This window comes from Apaloderma vittatum, unplaced genomic scaffold (assembly GCF_000703405.1).
Source record: "Apaloderma vittatum isolate BGI_N311 unplaced genomic scaffold, ASM70340v1 scaffold5512, whole genome shotgun sequence".
Classification (NCBI taxonomy): domain Eukaryota; kingdom Metazoa; phylum Chordata; class Aves; order Trogoniformes; family Trogonidae; genus Apaloderma; species Apaloderma vittatum.
In genome coordinates this window covers 37,748-59,922 of record NW_009701765.1, presented here as the reverse complement: position 1 = coordinate 59,922, position 22,175 = coordinate 37,748, and the positions used below count along the sequence as shown (strand labels likewise).

The 22,175-nt window shown below is 37.8% G+C and overlaps 1 protein-coding gene across 1 annotated transcript in view; it reads right to left on the bottom strand.

Annotated features, from left to right (window-relative positions):
* Positions 1 to 8,729: 8,729 nt before the first annotated feature.
* Positions 8,730 to 22,175, bottom strand: part of HNF4G (hepatocyte nuclear factor 4, gamma) — a 19,069-nt gene continuing 5,623 nt past the window's right edge. The window contains exons 4-10 of the mRNA XM_009879263.1: positions 19,148 to 19,254; positions 15,027 to 15,182; positions 13,072 to 13,159; positions 10,880 to 11,032; positions 9,850 to 10,086; positions 9,243 to 9,365; positions 8,730 to 8,848 (exon numbers count right to left, since the gene is read on the bottom strand). Of these exons, the coding sequence (XP_009877565.1) occupies positions 8,730 to 8,848; positions 9,243 to 9,365; positions 9,850 to 10,086; positions 10,880 to 11,032; positions 13,072 to 13,159; positions 15,027 to 15,182; positions 19,148 to 19,254 (983 nt within the window). The remainder of the gene's footprint in view (positions 8,849 to 9,242; positions 9,366 to 9,849; positions 10,087 to 10,879; positions 11,033 to 13,071; positions 13,160 to 15,026; positions 15,183 to 19,147; positions 19,255 to 22,175) is intronic.

The following is a 22,175-nucleotide window of genomic DNA, read 5'->3' as shown; positions in this document are numbered from 1 at the left end:
ATGGGCACTTAATTACGATTTAGGTACCTAACTTCCATTGATTACAGTAGCAGTTAGGTAGCAAAATATCTTTAAAGATTTGTGACGAAGTTCATATCCATGTATTAGCTATAGTGCAAAATTCCCATCGTTAGATTCCTTTTGAGGGAAAACGTGTCTAAAGGTGGCAGAGCACAGTGTAGTCCCTCGTAGTCCAGGCACCAACCTTGCTGCAAGAATGTAAGTGTGTATCTGCTTGTGAGCATAGCTTTGTGATAGAACAAAATTATATACCCAGCTTATGGCTGAGCAGTCAGTTCTGCCAGCACTTCATATGCAGGTGGAAAGAGCTACTTGCTCCCTTCAAAACTTTCACCAATGTCCAGGAATAAAAATCAGAATTCTCCATCGGTGATTAATTTTGTATTCAAAATGATGAGAAGGTGGGGGAGGCTTTGCAATTTATTGAGGACACTTAGCTTGGTCTGCATCTTGCCTTCTTACAGAGAGGAGGGGGCATCCATTCTGCTGCTTGGTTATGTTTTTTAAAATGCAGTGGCTGAAGCAGCAATCGTTTGTATGTTGGAGTGCAGCACTGCAGTATTTTCCATTCTGCAGGATGGCATGCAGTGGCACGGCACTTCTCCCTACACAGCACAACGTGCCAGGGTGCGCTTGCCTTTAAGCCTATAAGCAGCTCCAATATAGTCAGCCATGACTGAAGTTGAGCATTGCTCAAGTGCTCTGTTGGATCAGGTCAGAGTGCTAAGCATTTTTTCAGATTGTATCTCAAAAGTCTTAGCAGCCTGAAGAGCTCTACCTCGTGCCCTGAGGGTGGCTGCTAACTCTTATGCACTAGGTTATATTAGTGAAGGATACACAGGTACTTGTAATTTCAGCATAAATGGAGGTAATAGGATCACTGCAGTCTTTCCTCAAGCTTGCTTACTTAACACAACAGAGTTTAGTCAAGCTCCCTGGTAGGCTTGCTATGATCTTTAGCAAAATTTTTCTTCCAGTAATACCAAAATGTTTTGCATTGTGTCAGAATACTGCACCACAATATTTTTCTTATACAAAAGCAAAATGCCTTATGCATGAATACGAATCATTCCAATGGAGCAGCAGCTTTAGAGGAGGCTGAGGTGTCTTTATTCCACAGAAGAAAAAGAAGCAGAAAGTAACTCCTTTGCAGTTACAGGGTGATGTAGACATGCAGACATGCTGGAGCAGGCACTCTGCTGCTCCCTTACATTAGGGGTCATCTGCACCACTTAGCCTCATTACTACCGAGGACAGGAGTCACGTGGGACTGACCGAGCACCCTCGGTTGTATTCCTCTTCCTCTGAAATGAAAGAATATTGAAGGAGCTTGACACTACTTCAAAGGTCAACAAATAACTCTCAGTGTCTCCATATATAAAGCAAATGACAGTGGACAATGGGCACAGCCTTGTCTCCTGTGCTAGTTGTAGTTTAAAGCAAAGTGACAGGAAATAATGAGGTTTAAATTGGTGAATTGGTTTGTGTGTACTGGGGATTAACCTGTAATACACATTGCACCCAAATTACAGAACTTCAGAGAAGAGCAGCCTTAAAGCATTGTAGCACACACCAGACTGCAATGGTACTTTGTTTATAGAAATACTTTTATTCCTCAATACTGTCCCACAGTCACATGTCACAAACTTAGATTAAAGCTTTAAACTACCTTGCAAAAAAATAGAGTGGTATTAGAAAATGAACCTTCATGAAAACTGATCTTTATAAAGTGACTGGTAGCAAAAGCGAAATGCATCAGCTAAGATCTGGTCCAAACGTTAAATTTTTAATAATACTTCAGCATCAGGATTTATGAATGAAATAAAGTGCAAAGAGGCAAAAGATGACTCATGCATTTGTGCTTTTTAACAAAAGAATGGGTTGAAATAACTGTGCTCCTTCCAAACACTCCCCATAACAATCCAGATGTAGATGGCACAGGGGAAATGAGTGACAGCGTATAGACCTTTGAGTCACTATATGTCTCCCTGTGACATGAGGAACTACTGTGCAATCACTGACATGTTCAGAGGTCACAAACAGTAGGTGGTGAGTTCAGCAGCAGTGAGACTGTATCCTTCTAAATCTGCTTCTGTTTTCTCTTGCTCTTCCAGTAGATGCCTTTTTTGTTTCCCCCCCAAGGAAACTCGGCCTGAGTTCACATGAAATGACAGGACTAGGAGTGTGACAACACAAGTGCTGTAAGTGTGATGGGCTCAAGGATTTTCAGGCACAGGATTCAGTATAAACTAAGTTGCAAATAAATAAGGACTCTTACTCTGGGAAAAAGAAGATTCAGGTGAGAGAGAGGACAGAGCAATGCAATTCATAGTTATTACACTAAAGAACCTTTATCACCTGCAGACAATATTATTAGGGTTGAAGACAGTGATTAGAGCAAATAGTTCCATTCACATGCCTTAGCTGAAGTAGATCCCATGAGTCTGTTCAGTGTGCTGATGGAGGCTGATTCTCTGGGTCTGAGGGTTCTCACTGCTTTAGCTTTTTTTTGGCCTTGAGTGTCTTCATTTGCCATCCCCATACCCGTTCACCAGGCAGAACATGAAGGTGACATCTGACATAGCATGGTCAATTCCAAGCATTTAAAATCTGAAAAGAGCACTCAAAATACCAGAGAGATTGACTTCTATAAAAAGTCAATATGTTGAATTATTTCCAAATCAAAACAATATTTCTTCTGATTTTTCTGCCTGTAAATTTCATTGTTTCAGGTGGTTCTCTGTTAACCATGATGCCTGGAAGCTTGATCTGACCCTGACAGAAGAAAGATTCCTTTTCACATACTCATATACCTCCAGAAGCCAAGACATTACAAAAGGCAATAGTGCTGTGCAAAAGGCAGTAATGCTGTGTTAGTTCCTTGGCTGACTGCCCTTCTGTGCTCAAGCCTTCTTGAATCTATCCTCTCTAAGTGGGTACCCTTGAGACTAACAGCACTTTACTTTTTGTAAGGGATTCTTTTTCCCACTGTTACCCCTATCTTCAAAGTGAAAATTTTTCCTTAAGCAGGTGTTTTCTTCTGTAAGGCAAAAGCTGAAAGCTCCAACAGTGCCTTCCTCATGATCAGGGAGATGTGGATTCCTCTCCTGCACTCCAGAAGGACTCCATCCCTATTTTCATTTTCAAATTATTTGTTGGTTAATGAGCAGCACCTCAGGCTGTCAATCTCCGAAGAGGCAAAGTGTCACAGGGATGGAATATCTGCCTCTATGTATTTAATCACACGACGCAATTTTAATCAACCTGAAAAAACCTCTGCATTAAAATAGAGGACAGATCATGCTACAGTTAAATTGTGATTTTGCTCTTGAGATAAAAAATGAGTATTAATGTTCACATTGCAGAAAAAGGTGTACTTCACAGTACCTAAATTAAATATATAAAGTTTGTTATTTTATTATACATCTGTCTGCATATTTTAGAGTATTGTTCCGTTTTATTACATTTCTGATCAAGACTAATGCTCATTAAAAAATCTAGTATGACAATGAAAAATTTTATATGGAAAATTCTTTTCCTCTGTTACAATTGCTATCTGCTCCACTTTTTGGAAACCGCAGCAAATTAGTCTTGGGCCATGGTAATCTTAATTATATCTTGGAATAGATGATGTTGGAAATATATTGAATAAACTCTTTTGGTGAGATTGCTTCTGCCCCTTAATGCAAAATCTCTATGTTCATATGGTTGCATTATTTAAATTACAAAAGGCAGGCATCTGAAAAATGAGATGCTTTGTTGGGCAGTCATATTCATGAAAATTCATTCAATTGTAAGGGGGGTTGAAAAAACGGGGAAAAAAACTGCTTGCTGATCAAAACGTAACGTAAGCTGTACCATTTCATTTAAGCAGCAAAATACACATACTAAAAAAGAAAGTTTTATATGATCTCAAAACTGTGTTTCTATGAATTTGGCATACTTTTAGCTAGATAGCAGTGGTAATCCAATCTATTTAGTTGGTTTATTTCAAAAAGACAGGAAATAGGGTCCATTCTAATAGGTGACACAAGCACTTTGCAGACTGAGTGGCTGATGCGAAGGTGACAGGCGAGAACATCACCAGCTCCATTGCCTTTTTTTTTTTCCCCTCCAAAGCTGTACTAAATTGAAACATTGCCTCTGTATACAACAAAAAAATTGACTGAGTTCTCTCATCTCAGCTGGCCTGTGAGAAGTACGAAATAAAGCACAACTTAGCATAATAGATCAGCTGCTACGATGATTGCTTCACAAGGTGACTCTGACCACTGGCATGGTAGTGTCACCTGGGTGCTTGCTGTCTCTCATTCCTCCAGGAATTTGTAGTGCATTTGTAGTGCAGATGATGCAAATAGCAGGTTCAGCTGTGCCACATGCAACAAGACATGATCATGAAAGGAGACTAAGGATGGTAAGCACTGCCATGGGCTACATAAAGGGTCCCATTTCACTCCCATGGCATTAGTGCCTAATGATAAGCAATGTATTTATAGAATAGAATCATAGACTCATAGAAGTGTTTAGGTTGGAAAAGACCTTTAAGTTGAGGTCCAGCCATTAACCTAGCACTGCCAAGTCCATAACTAAAGAATGTCCTTAAGCACCACATCTACATATCTCTTTAATACCTCCAGAGATGGTGACTCCACCACTTCCCTGGGCAGTCTGTTCCAACGCTTAACAACCCTTTCAGTGAAGAAATATTTCCTAATATCCAATTTAAACCTCCCCTGACAGAACCTGAGACCATTTCGTCTTGTCCTATTTCTTGTTACTTGGGATAAGAGACCCAACACCCACCTTGCCACAACCTCCTTTTGGGTAGGTGTAAAGAGCGATAAGGTCTCCCCTCAGCCTCCTTTCTCCAGGCTAAAAAACTCCAGTTCCCTCAGCCACTCCTCATAAGACTTGTTCTCCAGACCCAGAGCTTTGTGGCTATTCTCTGGGCATGCTGCAGCACCTTAGTGTCTTCACTCACATTTGCAATTCCTTATTTGGGAGGAAATTTGTACAGTGATTAGAACTGAAAGGTAATACATTCATTGCTCTCTGATTCACCTACTGGAGCTGTTTGTAAAATTGATTGATGGAAATCCTTAAGGAAGAGTCTGACAGCACTTCATGGCATTGAAGATGTAGGGCTTTTTCCATCTTTTCTCCACTGTGGACTCCAGCATTCAGAAGTATCCTCTTATGCTTTGCCCAGCAGCTCTGCACTCCAGAGTACAGCACATGCAAGCAAAAGACCACAGTCCAATTACACGTGTTTTTACCACCACCAATCCAAAAAAAGTGCCACCTCTATTCAGAATTTCTTCAAAGGAGACATACAGCTGAGCATACTTTCCAAGGCTGAGAAGATAACATTTATGTAAAAAAAAAAAAGTCTGAAAGAGTATTTCTAAAGTTTTCCAAGTCTTCATCTACAAAATATATAACTGCTTAGTTGCAACTAAATTAGCCTAAGCAACAAGGTACTAAAGCAATGAAAGGGAGGGATTCTTTAAGTTATCCCTGTCCAGAAAGAAAAAAAGGCTTTTGAACATATGCTTCATTTTAAACACAGATGGAATTAAGCATGTGCTTCAGTTCTTTTCTGGGTCAGAACAAAAAACCCTGAAAATCATAGCTATGTAATACTTTGCCATGTTACAGTAGAAGCAACTAAAACGTTGCCATCATATCCTTTCATATGATTTCAATATCCTGCTTGAGCGGGGGGTTGGATAAGATGACCTCCAGAGGTCCCTTCCAACCTCAGCCATTCTGTGATGCTATGCTCTAGAGATGAAAGCATGTTACAGTTTTATACTTATTCATAACATAACAATATAAAGCATTGTCATTGTTTATGTAAATAGTAAAAAAATTACCAAAAGGCAAATATGTCATTTGCATCATTCATTTTTCTTTATTGAGCTTTGATGAAAAACAGTCCATTTGAAATATTTCCAGCAACCATTTCAATTCCAAATGCTCAACACAAAAAAATTGGTATCAGAGTTCAAACATATAAAGTTACATCTCATTATAATTTAATATTTAACAAAGCTAATCATTTCTGATTTTTCATAATTAAGTTTACAAAAATAATGTTACATTTATAAAATAAATCAGCTTTTCCCAATAAATTACAGCGGTGTTCTTCTTATTCAAAAATGTAATATATCATACAAAATAGATAACAACTTTTTGTCAGATAAAATAGTAAAGTATATTTTTCATCCAGTACCTTTGGCAGTGTGTGAAAACTTTTTATTGTACATTTGATATCTAAAGTACAGTGCGAACACTAAACTCATTACGCTATTATGCACATTGCTTATATAAGGCTAGGGTGGCCACCTTAGGAACTACTTTTTATTTCCAGTTAAATGTTTGTAGTCAGACCCATACTGCCATGTTTAGGCAACTGACTTAATTAATCTGACCCAGTAAAGTCATAAAGATCCAACTTGAGCTCAACACTCTTGCTATGACAAGTACACAAAAGTGACCCTTCATTAGTCAACTTTTGGGCTGCTCAGTATCTCTCACGCATGCTTTACCTTTGTGCTTCCCCACAAAGTGTTTTTGGTCTACCTTGTAAAAATAGCACATTCCAGATTCCCCTAAAGTTACTGACAAAACTTCAGTGCTTTATTCTGTCATAAAAAATCATATTAAAGGGGACTTGTAAGAAGAGCAATGCATTGATAGGAAATAAACAGTAAACAAACAAAAAACAACAACTCTAAAAAGCAAAAGGTAAACATTAAGAGCTATTATAGGCAGACTTTACAGAAGCATCTACTTCAAAATAACATAAAGAAACACAGCATCTACCTGGTTGCAAGTGTATTCTCATTTAATAAAGCCTTTTCAACATTCAAGTCAGCTCAGCATTTACTGTGTTACATTTCCTGTCTGCAAAAATGCATCTGAAGAATCATATCAGTTTGCCTGAACAACCTTTAAAAGCCAGAGGTCTAACTTCATTGGAAGCTTCAGTTAATGCAGATGTCTGGTTCAGGACAATCAACATCTCACCGTGCAGAATTTCTGACTCCGCTGTGTTTTCTCTTTGCAATACTTCAGTAAACTTGCCCTCTTTTTTTTCTGTTTCTCTCTTACATAACTTCTGGGAAGAAAATCTACTTTAAAGTACTAAGGGAAAAACATTGCTGTCTGGAATAAATAAAACGTGCAAAGTGGTGATTTCCTTATGACGTCAGTATTGTATGAACAGATCACTTTATATATCATAATCGATTACTTTCACAAATTATAACTGAGTGACTATATGCCCAAGTGTGTGTGTGTCACGGGGTCTTCTTTGTGCAAATCCACAGAGAGTCCAAATCCAGATGGTTTATTATAGTCTCCAGACACAAAATTCAGTCATTGTTGGATCCTCCCAGACTGGAAGGGGAGGAAGAGGAGTAAATCAATTCATCCCAAACTTCCGAAAACTAAAAAGTCCAGAGGATGAGTATTTGGTATGCTGGCTGTCTTCTGGTCTGAAATACCATGGCTCAAACCAGGAACATCTGGAGCTGAATTCAGGCATGTTTGCTGCTTGACTTAGTAACTCAGCTACATAACTACGACTTCTCTGAAGATGAAGTTTAGAGTGGTTGTTGAAATATGCATTCACAGCCAGTTAGGTAAAAAAATACAGCAACTACATTTACACTAGTAAATCGAACAGTACAAAGTCTATAATCCAGCCCTGAGGTCAAGTGGCGTGGTCTGGCTGTATTCCTGGTTAAACTCTCTGTGCCCCTATGGAGAGGTGGCCATATCCAAAGCACCTGGGGAGAAGTGTCCCTAGACTGCTTGATTCCAAAAGTGTGCCCAGAGCTTGTTTAAGACAGTACTAGTGAGTTCTGACCAAAAAGCATACCAGTCCTTGTTCTAAAAATTTAGCAGTACAAATGGCAGCACTGATGCGGGGGCACTGTGCAATTGACTGATAAAGACATTACTGTCTATGCAGATTTTTAAAAGTCCTCAAACATATTTGCCCACAGCAGGTGCTCTGATTCATACAAACAGATAAGCAGGGAAGTTCGAACTCTTTTTCTGAAATTTTACTTGAAAGAGATGGTTCTTTCAAATCCAGATTTTTTAAAAATGAGTTGGGTGTTTCTGTCCATTAAGCACTTTTTTTTCCCATTTTTTGGTAGTCTGCTGTTTTACTATTAATGGAATCTTGGCATTTGTCTGATTAACCTGATTTTTTTTTATGTTTACAATTCACAGCTAAACAAGCACTAACCAGTTCTGTCAAAATGAAAAAAAAAATTATATACACATCTAAAACAATAATATTAAGACAACAATTAAAACAGGAAATAAAAAAATGGATCTGTGCTGTTAAAAGATCTAAAAATAGTATCGACCTCTGTACATATCTGTCAGACTGCAGGGTCCACAGTTACAGCTGTATGCAGCAGTCAGAGCAGTGAGTATGACTTCCCAAATCATGAGGTGTTTCATGAAACACCCACAGTAGTGTCTGCTAAGGAAATAATTTCCTTTATCATCCTGAGATTTTAAATGTGCAAGTGTCCTACCTATCTACCTAGTGCATAAAGTGGAAGAAGGGAGGTAATGAAAGAGGGAAGGAGGGAGGGAGAGAGAGAAGGAGAGAAGGAAGGAGGGAGGGAAGGAAGAAGTGAAGGAAGGAAGGAAGGAAGAGTAAGGCAGAGTCAGAAACAATATCACAATGGTTTTTGTTTCAAAATGGATTGCTGTGCAATGACTGAAGCCTGATTTGTAGACATTTTGTATTCTTGTCCAGACCCTTGAGGAGGGGAAGGTAATGGAGTTTCTGGAGTTGCTGAAAAAGAATATAGAAAGAATTATATATTTTTATATTCTGACCTACCTTGCATAGATGTATATGTATTACTGTGCTGAAAGGATGTTCTTTTACATTTGGCATGTTAGGGAAACAAGATACTTTAATTACCAGATTTTTTAGTTTATTAAAAATTATGCCTGTGAAAACAATGTTGTATCAGAATGGTGCAGTATTTTAAAGATCAGATTAAATACAGATCAAAGTCTCTGACTTAACACTGTTTATATACATACCTTTTTAATGGACAATTATTTTAATTTAAGAATGCTGATGAAATAGCTCTATGAACACTGACAGGTCACCATTCTAATTAATATTTTAAATTTAACAGTGAACTGTTATGACAGAAGGCTAACTTGCAAGTACTTACAAATCTGTTCTGTATGTACAGGTGCAGACATTGAACTTATGAGGATAGTTTGGCCAGTTAATGGATCCTGGGCTAAGTGAGGATGTACTGGATGATGCAGATGACTGGCATCATTAGAAGTACCTGCAATAACATGAGCATATCTCAATTCAAAAGAGCGTGGTGTTGCCAGTGACTAATACTTCAATAATTAACATTTCTGCAGAGCTAATATTTTGATTGGCAATTTGAATAATTGCCTCTGGGTATTCATTAAACAATTTAACCAGTCTTCAACCATATTAAGTACTGTGCTAATATGCACTGTTTTGACTACATTAACAGTGGATTTAATGAAATATTTGTAAGGAGTGTTTCGTCTGCCTAGGGAATTATATGTCTAGATACCCAGCAAAGACTGAGAAGTACACAGCACAATCTGAGGTTATAGGACTAAGTTACCAAGATGAGCAGATAAGACAAGAAGGCTTTAGCTAGCAACCATAAAATCCAAAGCCCAGCCAGCAAGGCAGTGGACAAAGTGCTTGCTCATATCAAGACTGCCTCAACATCCCAGTAAGCTAATTCCAACATAATACAACATAGTAAATTTAAGTTGTTAGCTTACCTCCCAGTAACATTTCCTGAAGCAAACTGTCAATTTTAACAATTCCAAATAGTTTAACCAGTTGTATTTGCTCAATCATTTGCCAAGTGATGCTCTGGAGTGTAGGGAGTAGAAGCAGAAGTTCTCCAAACCTTCCTCGGGAGTCATACTGACGATCATTAATATAATCTTCTAAACTGATTTGGACTTGGAACCGCATGTTCTTAATCTTCATTGGATTACTCAGGCCTTTTGCATCTTAAGAAATGACAAAAACATAAAGTCAAGGTAGATTATGGCTTGGGCGGAGCATCACACTTGTTTTCACAGAACCACAGAATCACAGAACGTTAGGGGTTGGAAGGGACCTCTGAAGATCATCTAGTCCGACCTTCATCCCAGCATACCTAACCACTACACCATAGCCTCAAGTGCTAGATCTACTTTTTTTTTAAACACCTCTAGAGTTGGTGACTCCACCACCTCCCTGGGCAGCCTGTTCCAGTGCCTCACCACTCGTTCAGTAAAGAACTTCCTCCGAATATCCAATCTAAACTTACCCTGACGCAACTTGAGGCCGTTTCCCCTTGTCCTGTCATTAGTAATTAGAGAGAAGAGACCAGCACCAGCCTCACTACAACCTCCTTTTAGGTAGTTGTAGAGGGCAATAAGGTCTCCTCTCAGCCTCCTCTTCTCCAGACTAAACAAACCCAGTTCCCTCAGCCGCTCTTCATAGGGCATGTTTTCCAGACCTCTCACAAGCCTTGTTGCCCTTCTCTGCACCCGCTCCAGCACCTTGATGTCCTTCTTGTACTGTGGTGACCAAAACTGGACACAGTACTCGAGGTGAGGTCTCACGAGTGCCGAGTACAGGGGCATGATCACCTCCCTCCTCCTGCTGGTCACACCATTTCTGATACAGGCCAGGATGCCATTTCATTTTATTGTTTTCCATCCAGCTAGATAACATAAGCAGATGCTACATCAACAAAACTTAATGTCAATATAATCACGTGTAAATTAATTTTGAGAGATATTTTTGAGAAAGTACCTGGATCAAAAAACACAATTGCTTTCAAGCAAGCGTATTCATTGTCATCTATCTGAATTTCCTGGAAGGGTCGAACTAATTCATCTAGAATCCGATTTGCCACTCGGCTGATCTCTACTTCAGCACTGTTGCGATGGATTATGTAATTATTGCCTTGAAGAGAAAGAATACCAACATGTGGATTGACACAACATACTAGATAAAGCCCATTTGCAAAAGAACATTTCATTTTGCTTAATCAAATTAATATTTTTCTAAGTAATAACTCTCCTTTGTATCATACAAAACTGTTCCTTGCAAACAAAGTTATATGTGCAAAATATAGCTGTCACCCAGTAAATAATATATGCATGTAAATATGCCATGTACAGTTACTGATTAGTTCACAGGACTGAGGCCCATATTTGAATGCACAAGAATGGAGCAAGTAGGCCTTTAGGTAACAGAGAAATGTAATGGTAAACTGATCTTAAAATTTCTTCTTCCCTCATTAAAATAATATATCCCAAGATGAATGATCAGTGGAGCCACCACAAATACTTTTTTTTTCTAATAGATGCTTCTCTTACTCCTAATAAAATTTAGAAGCATCATAAAATTTTCAGTAAATAATTAAATTTCCTTGGTCTTGAATTTTAAATTTCCATTTTCTAGAAGTCCTCTCATTGCATTTTAATTCACCTTCTGTCCAGAAATCATCTGTCATAAATGGTTAGAACACTAGGAAAGCTATAGAGCTTCCACCAAGTAGTTTTTGAAAGAAAGGCTGATGATTATATCACAAGAGATCCATGTTAAAATGACTAATAAGCTTTAGAGATATCTACCTCTAAGTATCAGAAATAAGCCTTGGAGTCTCAAATTGTTTCTTCTTTTGATATATATGTTAATGTTGGTGGTAATGACTATAAATTTCTGCTTATTATTTTACCATTATTTTCCTTATTACCTACTAATCCCAATTAAACTGCAAATATTTCCTTTTTATTTATGTTAGTTTTGTCAGTAAAACTGTATCTAGAGAAAGAACTAGGTTAAGAAAGTTATTTGTACAGTTTTTAACTTGAAAGGATTGCTGGTGAGAGTAGGATCTCCAGAACAAGCCCCTCTTGTGCTTTTAATGTTACGATGTGTGTAAAAATAAATTCAAGCCTATTTAGAGCTATGAAAAGGCAAGCCCAAAGAGGAAGGAGAGCAAGTAGTGGAAAACTTCCCTGCACCACACCACCAGTGGAGAAACTAGTTTGAATCCATAAACCGCCCAGTCTTGCCTCACATCAAAAATCCCATCTGAGAAGACCTCCTCACTTTCTCACAGACCAGCACAAGTGCTGCACACGTTTAATGGGACTGCTTTGGGCAGGGTGGACTTCAGACTGGCAGGGTACTGCTCCAAACAATGCTAGCAAATGCCTGATCACATCACTGTACATCCACACGCATGCACACAACAGAGAGACACAGTACTATGTACTTCAGACATGCTTCCACAACACGATGACATCTCCTTCCCTAACAGCCATGATCTCTTTATATAATGCAGTGCAGGAGCCATTTCAAGTGACCAAGATAATGCTTATGCAGGTGTTGACTCCTTACTGTGCCATGGATGCACCCATCTCCACATGGCATGGGGCAACAGGCGTGATGTTTACATGATGGCCACATGGCTACTGTCAAGGCAGCAGTGAGAGGGCCCTTGGGATAGCAAGTTTCAGGGAACAGGCTATCCAATTTTCTAGTCTTCCCTTACTATGTCTAAAAGGATCCTGAGAAAGATCCAGATAAATGGTTTTCATGAAGACTGAAATCAGTACACGGGCCACAGTTTGGCTGCTCTGCTTTTAAGCAAAGGTTTTTTACAGTTTTTAATTTGTTGTTGTTTTGTTCTGGGTTTTTTAAGGGACAGAGGTGCAGAAAGGATACTAATGTAAGGAGATAATTTGCCAGGAAGTCTCTTTTAGTTATGGTTTCTGGTATCCAATAAACCTTCAGTTGTACTGACTTGCATAAAAATGTCCACCTGCTGTGGCTGGAACAGGGCACGTGACATTATGTCATTAATAGCTATTTAGCATTCACAGAACGCATTGCTTTGACTGTGCCAGAACAGTTGTCTCACTTAACTGATTACATGGTTGCTAATGTACTATAACATCATCATTATTAATTAAAACAAAACCAATATTTACCTAAAAGTAAAATGTCCTTATATGCCATGGACCGTTTTGCTGCTCCAAGCAACAAGTGTTCACCAGCATGTGCTCTTAGAAGGGCAACCTCATGAGAAAAAAAAAGCAGACTCAATAGAAGATAAAGCAGTAGGTTCCAATAAGGGCAAAAGAAATGAGGACACATATTATCCTGCATGTATTCAGTTACAGGTACGTGTTTAAGACTGCTGAGATTCTAATGTAAAATGCAAAATGAATGTAAAAACCTTAACACTGTACTAACAGCACACTATAATTAAATTGTCATCCTCTGTCACTTCCAGCATTTGGTCTAGATTTTAAAGGGCTCTGAAAATACTTCTCAATAAATTTGATACTTACATTTACTTCCTACTGCCTATTCCCTTTATAAAGTTTTCTCTGGAATTTTAAGTTGACATTAAAGACTCCAGTGGGCTGGAATGAAATGCTACAGTAAATTTGGCACTATCAGGGTTTCTTTCTTCTCACCCTGCCTGAACCAAAAATTTATGTGGCACTTAAAAGACCTTTTTCCCCAACAAAGCCATATATGCTAAAATATTCACTGCTACCAACAAAGAAGAGTCATACAAAGGAGGCACTTACAAATATCCTCATTAGTTTACTCTTTCTCACCTATTTACTTTGGTTTTGATGTCTGCTTGAAACCAGTACTGATCACTATTTCCTCAAGGAACTCCTCTCTTGGCAATTAATTCTCTTCTTGCAGATCCAAGCCAATACTTTAAGAGTGATGTAATGTTACATAGCATCTAAATATGTTAAGATTTTTCAGTTTCTCAGCAGAGTTAATGTATCTGCTGTGGCCTGCTCTGTGATTTGCAAATCAGGCTGATTACCATCTCCTGAAGTGCCACATCCACCCGTTTTCCTTTCATGTGAATAGATTTTTAACTTATTCCAGCACATTGAGCTTGTGTACACATATTGTATTCCGTGGGTCTGCAAAGATATCATTAAGCTTCTATTTGGAGGGGACTCCTGTAGTCTGAAACACCTCCATTCCCGAGGAAGAGTTTAAGAGGAATGAGCTCAGCTTGAGTCTCAAACCCGATGATCTAACTTTCCCTGTAGGATGTTGTTTAAAAACTGAGAGACTGAAGAGACAAAAAGGAGGAATGACACAGCTCCACCTAAAGAGTCATTTTCCAGCTAAATCAGATTTTGGTGGACTGGAATCAAAAGATCCTGAGCCGTGAATTAACCTCCTGCCCAGGCGGCTGGTGAGAGAACTGCTTACCGTGATGTGGAGACACTGTTGAGTGTGCCAGCACAACTTACGTCACATCCAGTGTAACATTAGGATATATTACAGATGTGATGATATATCTGATCGCTGGCATGAAAACTCTTAAGAATTTTTAAGGTGTGATTTTTTTTCCCCCCACACTCAATATATACACTATAAATTTAGAATATTGTATTATATGAAATATTACTTGCTATGGATTGATAGCATGTTTGGCATTTGTCCAAGATTCTAATGGCTTTTATTTTTTTGCAGGTAGACAAGAGCTGCTTCAAAGTAAATAACATGCTGTCTTAAACCATGCAACAAAGAAAGGTGAACATGAAATAAATACTTTGCAAAGCCAGAAAAAAGCATGGCTTTTTCTACTAGATTTTTTTCATTCTGGCATGCAGATTGGTATCTCTGCTTGCAAAAGCATGCAGAAAGCACAAAACATTAAAAGACATACTGGTTTGCTGCTTCTTTTTGACACACTAGAGCCTTTACAATTTCCTCTGGTTTTGTTTTGTGGTGACGCTATTTCAAAATTTTTAAAAAATTAAGGTGATGAGTCTAGCACCTAGCTCTATTTGATCAGACAAAAAATGAGTAAAAATGAGTGTTTAATCATCATAATATTTATATGTCAGAGAAATAATAGGACAATAAATAAAGTTCTGTCTTTGATGTCTTCTTATACCTGGTCATCCAGTGGTAATTCACAGAAGCCTGGAATATATTTAGCCCATTCCACCAGTACTAGAAGTTGTTGCTTCATAGATTCACAGACATCGCTAATACCAGCAATTTTCTTAACATTTATGTCACTGCTAGCACCAGGACTGGGGATTGAGATCTGTCCATAGTGAGAGAAAAAATTAACAATGTTAAATCCATATAAATGCCTTTTCACTGGGCAACAGCATATTTAAGAAAAAATCACAGCAGTAACCATGCATACTTTTGAGAAATTCCTTGACCATAAGGACCATTATTCTGCACATAAATAACAAAATTTTATTTCTCATTTTAACCTGTGTGTATTACAGGATGTTAAAAATTACACTGTTCATATCATGACATAGTATATTCTCATGCCAAAATATGATTTTTAAATATACTAGAGCTCTTATTATTTGTAGGGGGGAGGTGTTTTTTTAATTCCTTTAAAATGGTTGACATTTACTTCATTTCAGGAAAAAAAAAAATGCTCATAAGGGCATGCAGTAATGTTAAGGGCAAAGAAAGAAAGAGATAAAGGGGTAGCATGTTCTCCTAGTGGAAAGACAAGTATCATTAACTTTAGAAGGTAAAACAGGGGTTTTTTTAGTGCCTGGAGGAGAATGGTTTGTAATGATGAAGCAGCAGTATAGGCAGAGGCCTGAGACGTTTCAGAGCAAATGTAAAGGATATGAGTGTGCCTGCCTCACAGACCACCTGCAGTGAACAGTGTTACGTGAAATAAGAAGAGAGCAATATCTTTCTGGGCCTGAAGCTGGGGCACTTTCACATAATCACTGAGCCAAATCCTGGAATTCTTAATGACTTTTCAAGGAAAGGAACAAAACCAGGCTTGCTCTTAAGCCAGGAAGGAAAGACAACTTAAGAGAAAACCAAGCCTGAGAAGAGAATGTTAGTTTATAGCTGCTATCATATCAGGGAACAAAAAAAAAAAAAAGGAAAAGGAAAATAGATAAAAGAAAAAGAAAAAGAAAATGAAAAGGAAAAGGAAAAGGAAAAAGAAAAGGAAAAAAAATGAAAATGAAAAGGAAAAGGAAAAGGAAAAGGAAAAGGAAAAGGAAAAGGAAAAGGAAAAGGAAAGAAGAAAAGAAAAAAGAAAAAGGAAAAGAAAAAGAAAAAAAGAAAAAGAAAAAGAAAAAGAAAAAGAAAAAGAAAAAGAAAAAGAAAAAGAAAAAGAAAAAGAAAAAGAAAAAGAAAAAGAGAAAGAAAAGGAAAAAGAAAAAGAAAAAAAAAAAAAAGAAAAAGAAAAAGAAAAAGAAAAAGAAAAAGAAAAAGAAAAAGAAAAAGAAAAAGAAGGAGAAAAATACCCCTCTACAGCAATAAAAAAACTCCACCACTGTACAAAGCCTATGAAACTTTCACCTTATGTTTTATTAGAAAGCATACACAGGAAATTCTGTAGTGTTTTTATCTCGCCTCTCTCCCAAATAAATTGTTTGATCTTCCAACACTGTGTATCTACAAATTTCAGGATGATGCATGTTATTTAGGTTGACTCCTACCAGATCCCCTTCATTCCCAGATCTGTTATATCCTCCAGAGGGATCTGTGGTGAAATACCATTATCCTTGGGTGGTCAAAAGGAGTTGTGACCCAAAGTTTAGTGCTTCCTCCATAATTCTAAAATACCAAAGACAGCTTATATATTAATGGCAGTTAACCACCTGAATATTAGTTCTCAGGGAAACAGAGCAGCTAGGCAGTTGAAAATATCTTCAGACACATAATTCAAAGGCTATCATGTAAGGTCAAAAATTAGAAGTATTGTCTCTTTGTGAAATCCCTGCTTTAATCATGAGTCCATTTCTGGCATCTGTTCTACAAAAAAAAAGTTGAAAATAATGAGTATCATTCAGATGAGAGCTACGAGAATGATTCAGTCTAGAAAACCTTCAGTATAGAAAGAACCTAAAGAAATACAATATATTTAATTTTTTTCCAGAAGAGTAAGAGGAGTCTTGATCATGATTCAAGTACCTCCATAGAGAAGAGAGTTCTGATAGCAGAAAGTATGCTGGGTTACCAGAAAAAAATACCACCATGCAATTAGAAGTTAATTCAAGAAGGGAAAGAACAGGCAGGTTGTTTAAGCATTAGATTTACTGACTCATGAACTTAATATATTGTCTTTTCTTTAATATCTTGCTATGCATCTTTATAAATTACACCTTATAGGACAAGCTATAGACTGTGTTAAAATTACTCAGTGAGCTTCTCCTTGGTATTCATGGGATGACTCCCATAGATTTCATTATGAACTCCTAGGGCTGCATCTCTTCACAAGGATATGAAGCTGTGAACTTCTCAACTGCTTTAGCCTATTATTTCTGGGGTGTAACACTGGAGTCACTGACTTCATAGAATTATAGACCAGACCAGGTTGAAAGGGACCTTGAAAGATCATCTCAGTTCAACTTTTGTGGGAAAGCCTAGATGAGATTGTCTAGCACCCAGTCCAATCGCAAATCTCCACATCCCTGGGAGATTGTTCTAGTGGCTGTTCTCGCTGTAAAAAATTGCAAACCTTTCCTGGTGCAACTTGTACCCATTAATGACTTGATGCACGTGACAATATATCACTGTATGCCTACTGTCCTGAGAAACATCAAAGACACACTCCCATGAGAGTCCAGCATGTCCCTTTCATTTTTACATAATTCTGGAAGCCTCTCCTGGGTCTGTAGAAGTAAAATTGTCCTTGTACAATTCTCCTCTCTAAGAAATCTACAGGGAAAAATAATTCATTTTCTCGATTTTAATGTGAAAAATTTAAAAGGGATGAATGCCACCTTCTTCCTCGTTTCACAGCTGAAGTACTTGGCCAATGATTTGTGGCACTACCACCTCCTTCAAGCCTCTCCTTAGGACTGAATTCATCTTACAGACTCATTTGTTTTAGGCAAAACCAAGGACTTTTAAGATTTTACCTTTCCATCATGTTAATGTGACTTCTTGGTCTTTGATACCAAGAGTGTATCTTCATATATGCTTGGCATAGTGGGAGCAATTCTCTCTTACTACAACATACCAAATAATAAGTAGAATAAATTTGTGTGTATACGAAAGGTGATGTTTTAGGCCAGGAATCGACCATCTGAAAAGAACTTTGCAACAGGAAAGGCTGAGGATGTGATTCTGTTTAAGACAGCTCTTATTCCTGAATTGCATATATCAGTTGAAAATGATAGAGAGAGTAACACAAAAAGAGCACAATAAGCAAGTTCAAAGAATTAATAAGGAGGTAAAAATAGGTATATTTTTCATACTGTATAGGTCTGAAAGATAGGAAGGCCCATTACGTTCATCTAGTCTGCAATATGTGCCAAAGACTATCACCCAGTAATTCCTGCATCAATTCTTAACAGGCAGTTCCACCCTAAGAGAGATGCTGATAAAGGATGAGATTACAAAACATTTGGGGATGTATAAATCAGTCAGCATGAAATCATAAAGGTAGCAGTTAAATTCTAAGTTAGTTGGAATGCAGAATCAATGACCATGATTTATTTGAGGTGCAGAAAAGGCCTGGAGACTGTTCCATTCAGCAATTGATTGGATAGGAAGAAAAAAAAAAGAAAATTAAGTTCAGATGAGACAAAGAAAATTTAAAAGCAAGATGTGAATAGACTCTCCAGTTGCAACACTTCTATTTGCCTTATTTGTAATATCTAAGGATATTAAAAATGGGATTTTCAAAAGAATGTAAGGAAATTAGTGTCCACACCCTTTTGAATGTAATGACTTTGAACAATTTGTCCCTTAATGTTTCATGGAAAAGCCAGTCTCGAGGATAGATGCCTGAAACGGCAACTGATTTAAAAAGCATTAAGAATCATAAAGCTTTATTAAGAAAGGCGCCTAGGACGTATTGTCCTGAACAAAGCAGAATTTTTTTTATTGACTTTGCTTTAAGAATGTACTCTGATTCTTTCATTGGGATGGGGAAGCTAGGTGCATTTTGGAAGTAGAAAGAAGTAATCTCAGCAACTACATTTAATACAATAAAAAACTGAAAAGTATTAAAATTTACGAAAAAATGGTCTCAGAGTCATCACATAATTTTGTGGTAGATCTCGGTACCTGACGGGAGAGTGTCTCAGCTTGTGACAACGTGCTAATAGAAGGAATGTTGCAGCCATCGAAAGTGTTTCTTCTTGTACTTATCCTGTCTCGTTCGTTTTGTACAGCTGGAAAAGAATAATCATCTCATTTATTGACTTGGAGACATTGCCACACAATATAATTTCTGAAGTTTACTTGATAACTGCAGGAATCAAAAGGTATAACATTCAAAAAAGAACCTGTGCTTTCAACTTGGAGTAATGAGGAAGGATGACAATGTGTATTTATGGTCTTTATCTGTACACTGTTTGCCTGTTAAAACTAGGTATAACTAATTGCAGATAGATACTAAATTATCAGCACTCTTGTGACTGGCTTTATTAAAGTAGAACCTCTTTCTTTCTTTGAATGGGAACACATACTGTCATTTTGTTATTTTAACCAATTTAATAAGTGAGGCTTTATGATAATGGCAGAAGTGGACATTTCCAGACTGCTGAACGGGTCAAGAGGTACAGCACCACCACTGACAAAATGTCTGTTAGACAAAGTCTAAAAGCCCTACTCCTTCTCTGCTGTGAGAAACCCTGAAATAGGAATGAATTACAAACTTAATTCACTAGGAAGATAATTTTGAAAATTGCATCTCATGCTCTTCCTCAGTGACACTGCATTCCTAGATGGTTTACAGAACATTAACAGTTTATTTTTTTTAAAAAAAAAAACAGCCCTAAAAAAATTTCAGGCCAGTAAGTTTTGTCTCATGGGGTCCAAAAAAAAGACAGCGGAAAAGGCTTTGGTTAAGGAATCCTTAATCAGCACATTCAGGGCTTGTGAAGCAACAAGGCTTACTTTTGAATTGAAGGAAGAAATAAAAAGAAAACTATCAACCAGATTTTTCTAAAACCTAGATCATGTCCAAGGTTAGGCCAAAGAGAAAAGGAAAAAAAAAATTGTGCTGATTAAAATCTTTTTATTGCACAAAGAATCTCATCATCTTTTAAGAGCAGCAGCTTTATTTCCAAAGATATGTTCACTCTTTTGTGGGAAACAATCTGCATTACACAATTTAGGAGTAGTATCAAAGGCTTCAATAAAAAAAATAAAATATTCTATACACTGAATACTTTTCAGGGTTTATCTGAACAAGGCACATAGTTTATTCCAGAGGTGTACTTACTTTTTGCCAAGGACACTCACTGATGGGACTTTTATTAAGGTCACAGTAGAAATGTGCAGTGATAAACATAAAGTGCTAAACACCCACGTGGACAGGAAACAAAAAATATAAGCTTTTTTAAAAGAATGGTGAAAAAAACATCACTGAATCTCAGCAGCTTAAGTGCTACGTAGACAATTAAAATAAGGTCCATGCTGATTTGTATTAGAAAAAATAGTAAGTTATTCTGACAATCATTAGTGGAAGTCACTGGTGGAACACTTTGAAAATCATAGGGAAATGCTTCAATTTTCTCCTGTGTATGCATAATTCTGGATTATTAGACTGGATTGTCTGTCTTGCTAAAGCCTTTTTGTCAGTTCAAGCTACATTGCCTTAAGCAGACACTCTACGAGCAAAGGGGAATATTTGCTCAAAGAGGGCTTGTGTAGCTTTTACCATCTGAAGCCTTTCTCATCTCTGCCCTGAAGAAACGGTGGCAATTTGCTAGAAACAAGCTGAGAAACTCGCCTATAGACTATGCTACACTTATGCTATGAGACATCCCCTGATGATGTACAGAGGTATGTAACAACACACAAGCAGTGAAATTTACAGTTCAGCGTTTTGAAATATTGTAGCACTGGGAAGCCTTGAATAAACATGGCTTGGCCACAATGAAAAATATAAGTTTTATATAAGTAGTGGGGCCAGAGGAGGCAGAGTGGTGTAAATTAGGTTGTAAGTTTTGTGCAGGACACACCTTCACTTCATAAACATGAATCATGGTGTGTCTCATGGTGATGTCAGCTAGCCATGCAGTAGGCTGCGTTAGCATCTTGAAGGAAGTGATTATTTCTCTAGTTTGTGCTCCCCAATATAGGAAAGATGCTGAAAACTGGGCAGTGTCCAGTGGAGGGCTATGGAGATGTAACCCACAAGATGCATATGGTGAAGCAGAGAGAAGCATCTTTGTTTATGTGGGAAAGAGAGGACCAAGGTGGAGGAGTCTACTACTAATTTCTGTAGTTTACAGAAGATGAAGCCAGGTTCTTCTCAGACACACAGTGAAAGGACAAGGGGCAATAGACCCTAATTGCCGTAAGACACATTACAATTAGTTGTAAGGAAGAAACTCTTCCCAATGAGGGTGATAAAGCACTGGAAGAAGTTGCTGAGATTGGTTTTGGAATCTCACCTCTCAGAAACTGTATAAACCTGTCTGGAGAGAGGCCCAAGCAACCTGAATGAACCTAGAAGTTAGCCTTGCTTTAAATGGAAGCCTGGACTAGATGCTTTCCAGATGTCCCTTTTGAGCTAGACTATTCTTTAATTCCAGGTTTTGAAATTCTGGGACGCTCTGCTTTTTGCAGAACTTTTAGGGCTGCTGTGGACACAAAGGTCTTCTCTTCATGTCAGATTGATATTATATGTACAATATGTTACTGATTTTAATAGCTCAAATTTCAAAAGCATAAATTGTGTTCAAGGAGATCCAGAAGAACTGTCAAGCCTACTTCATACAGGCACAGTGTAACACTGTTTAGACTATCTCCATCCAGCTGCAAGGAGAAAATCTACTTTACCTCACACCAAAACTTGATCACTAGCAAAACAGTACTACAGCGTAGCAATAGTAGAGCATAAAGAAACAGCTTCCTTTTATCTTAGGAAAGTTATGTATAGACTAAAGCTAGACTATAACCTTGTTACAGCTCTGGAGAACTGCACATTCCCATTGCAGACAGGCCTTCTGTGATGAACCAGTTTTGAATGCTTATCTCAACAAGATCAGGCCATCTTTTGCCTCTACCTCGTAACCGCCAGCGAAGCAACAGTCCCACCAACCCAATAGAAAAATCCTCTGATATCCTCACTGCCTTTCTT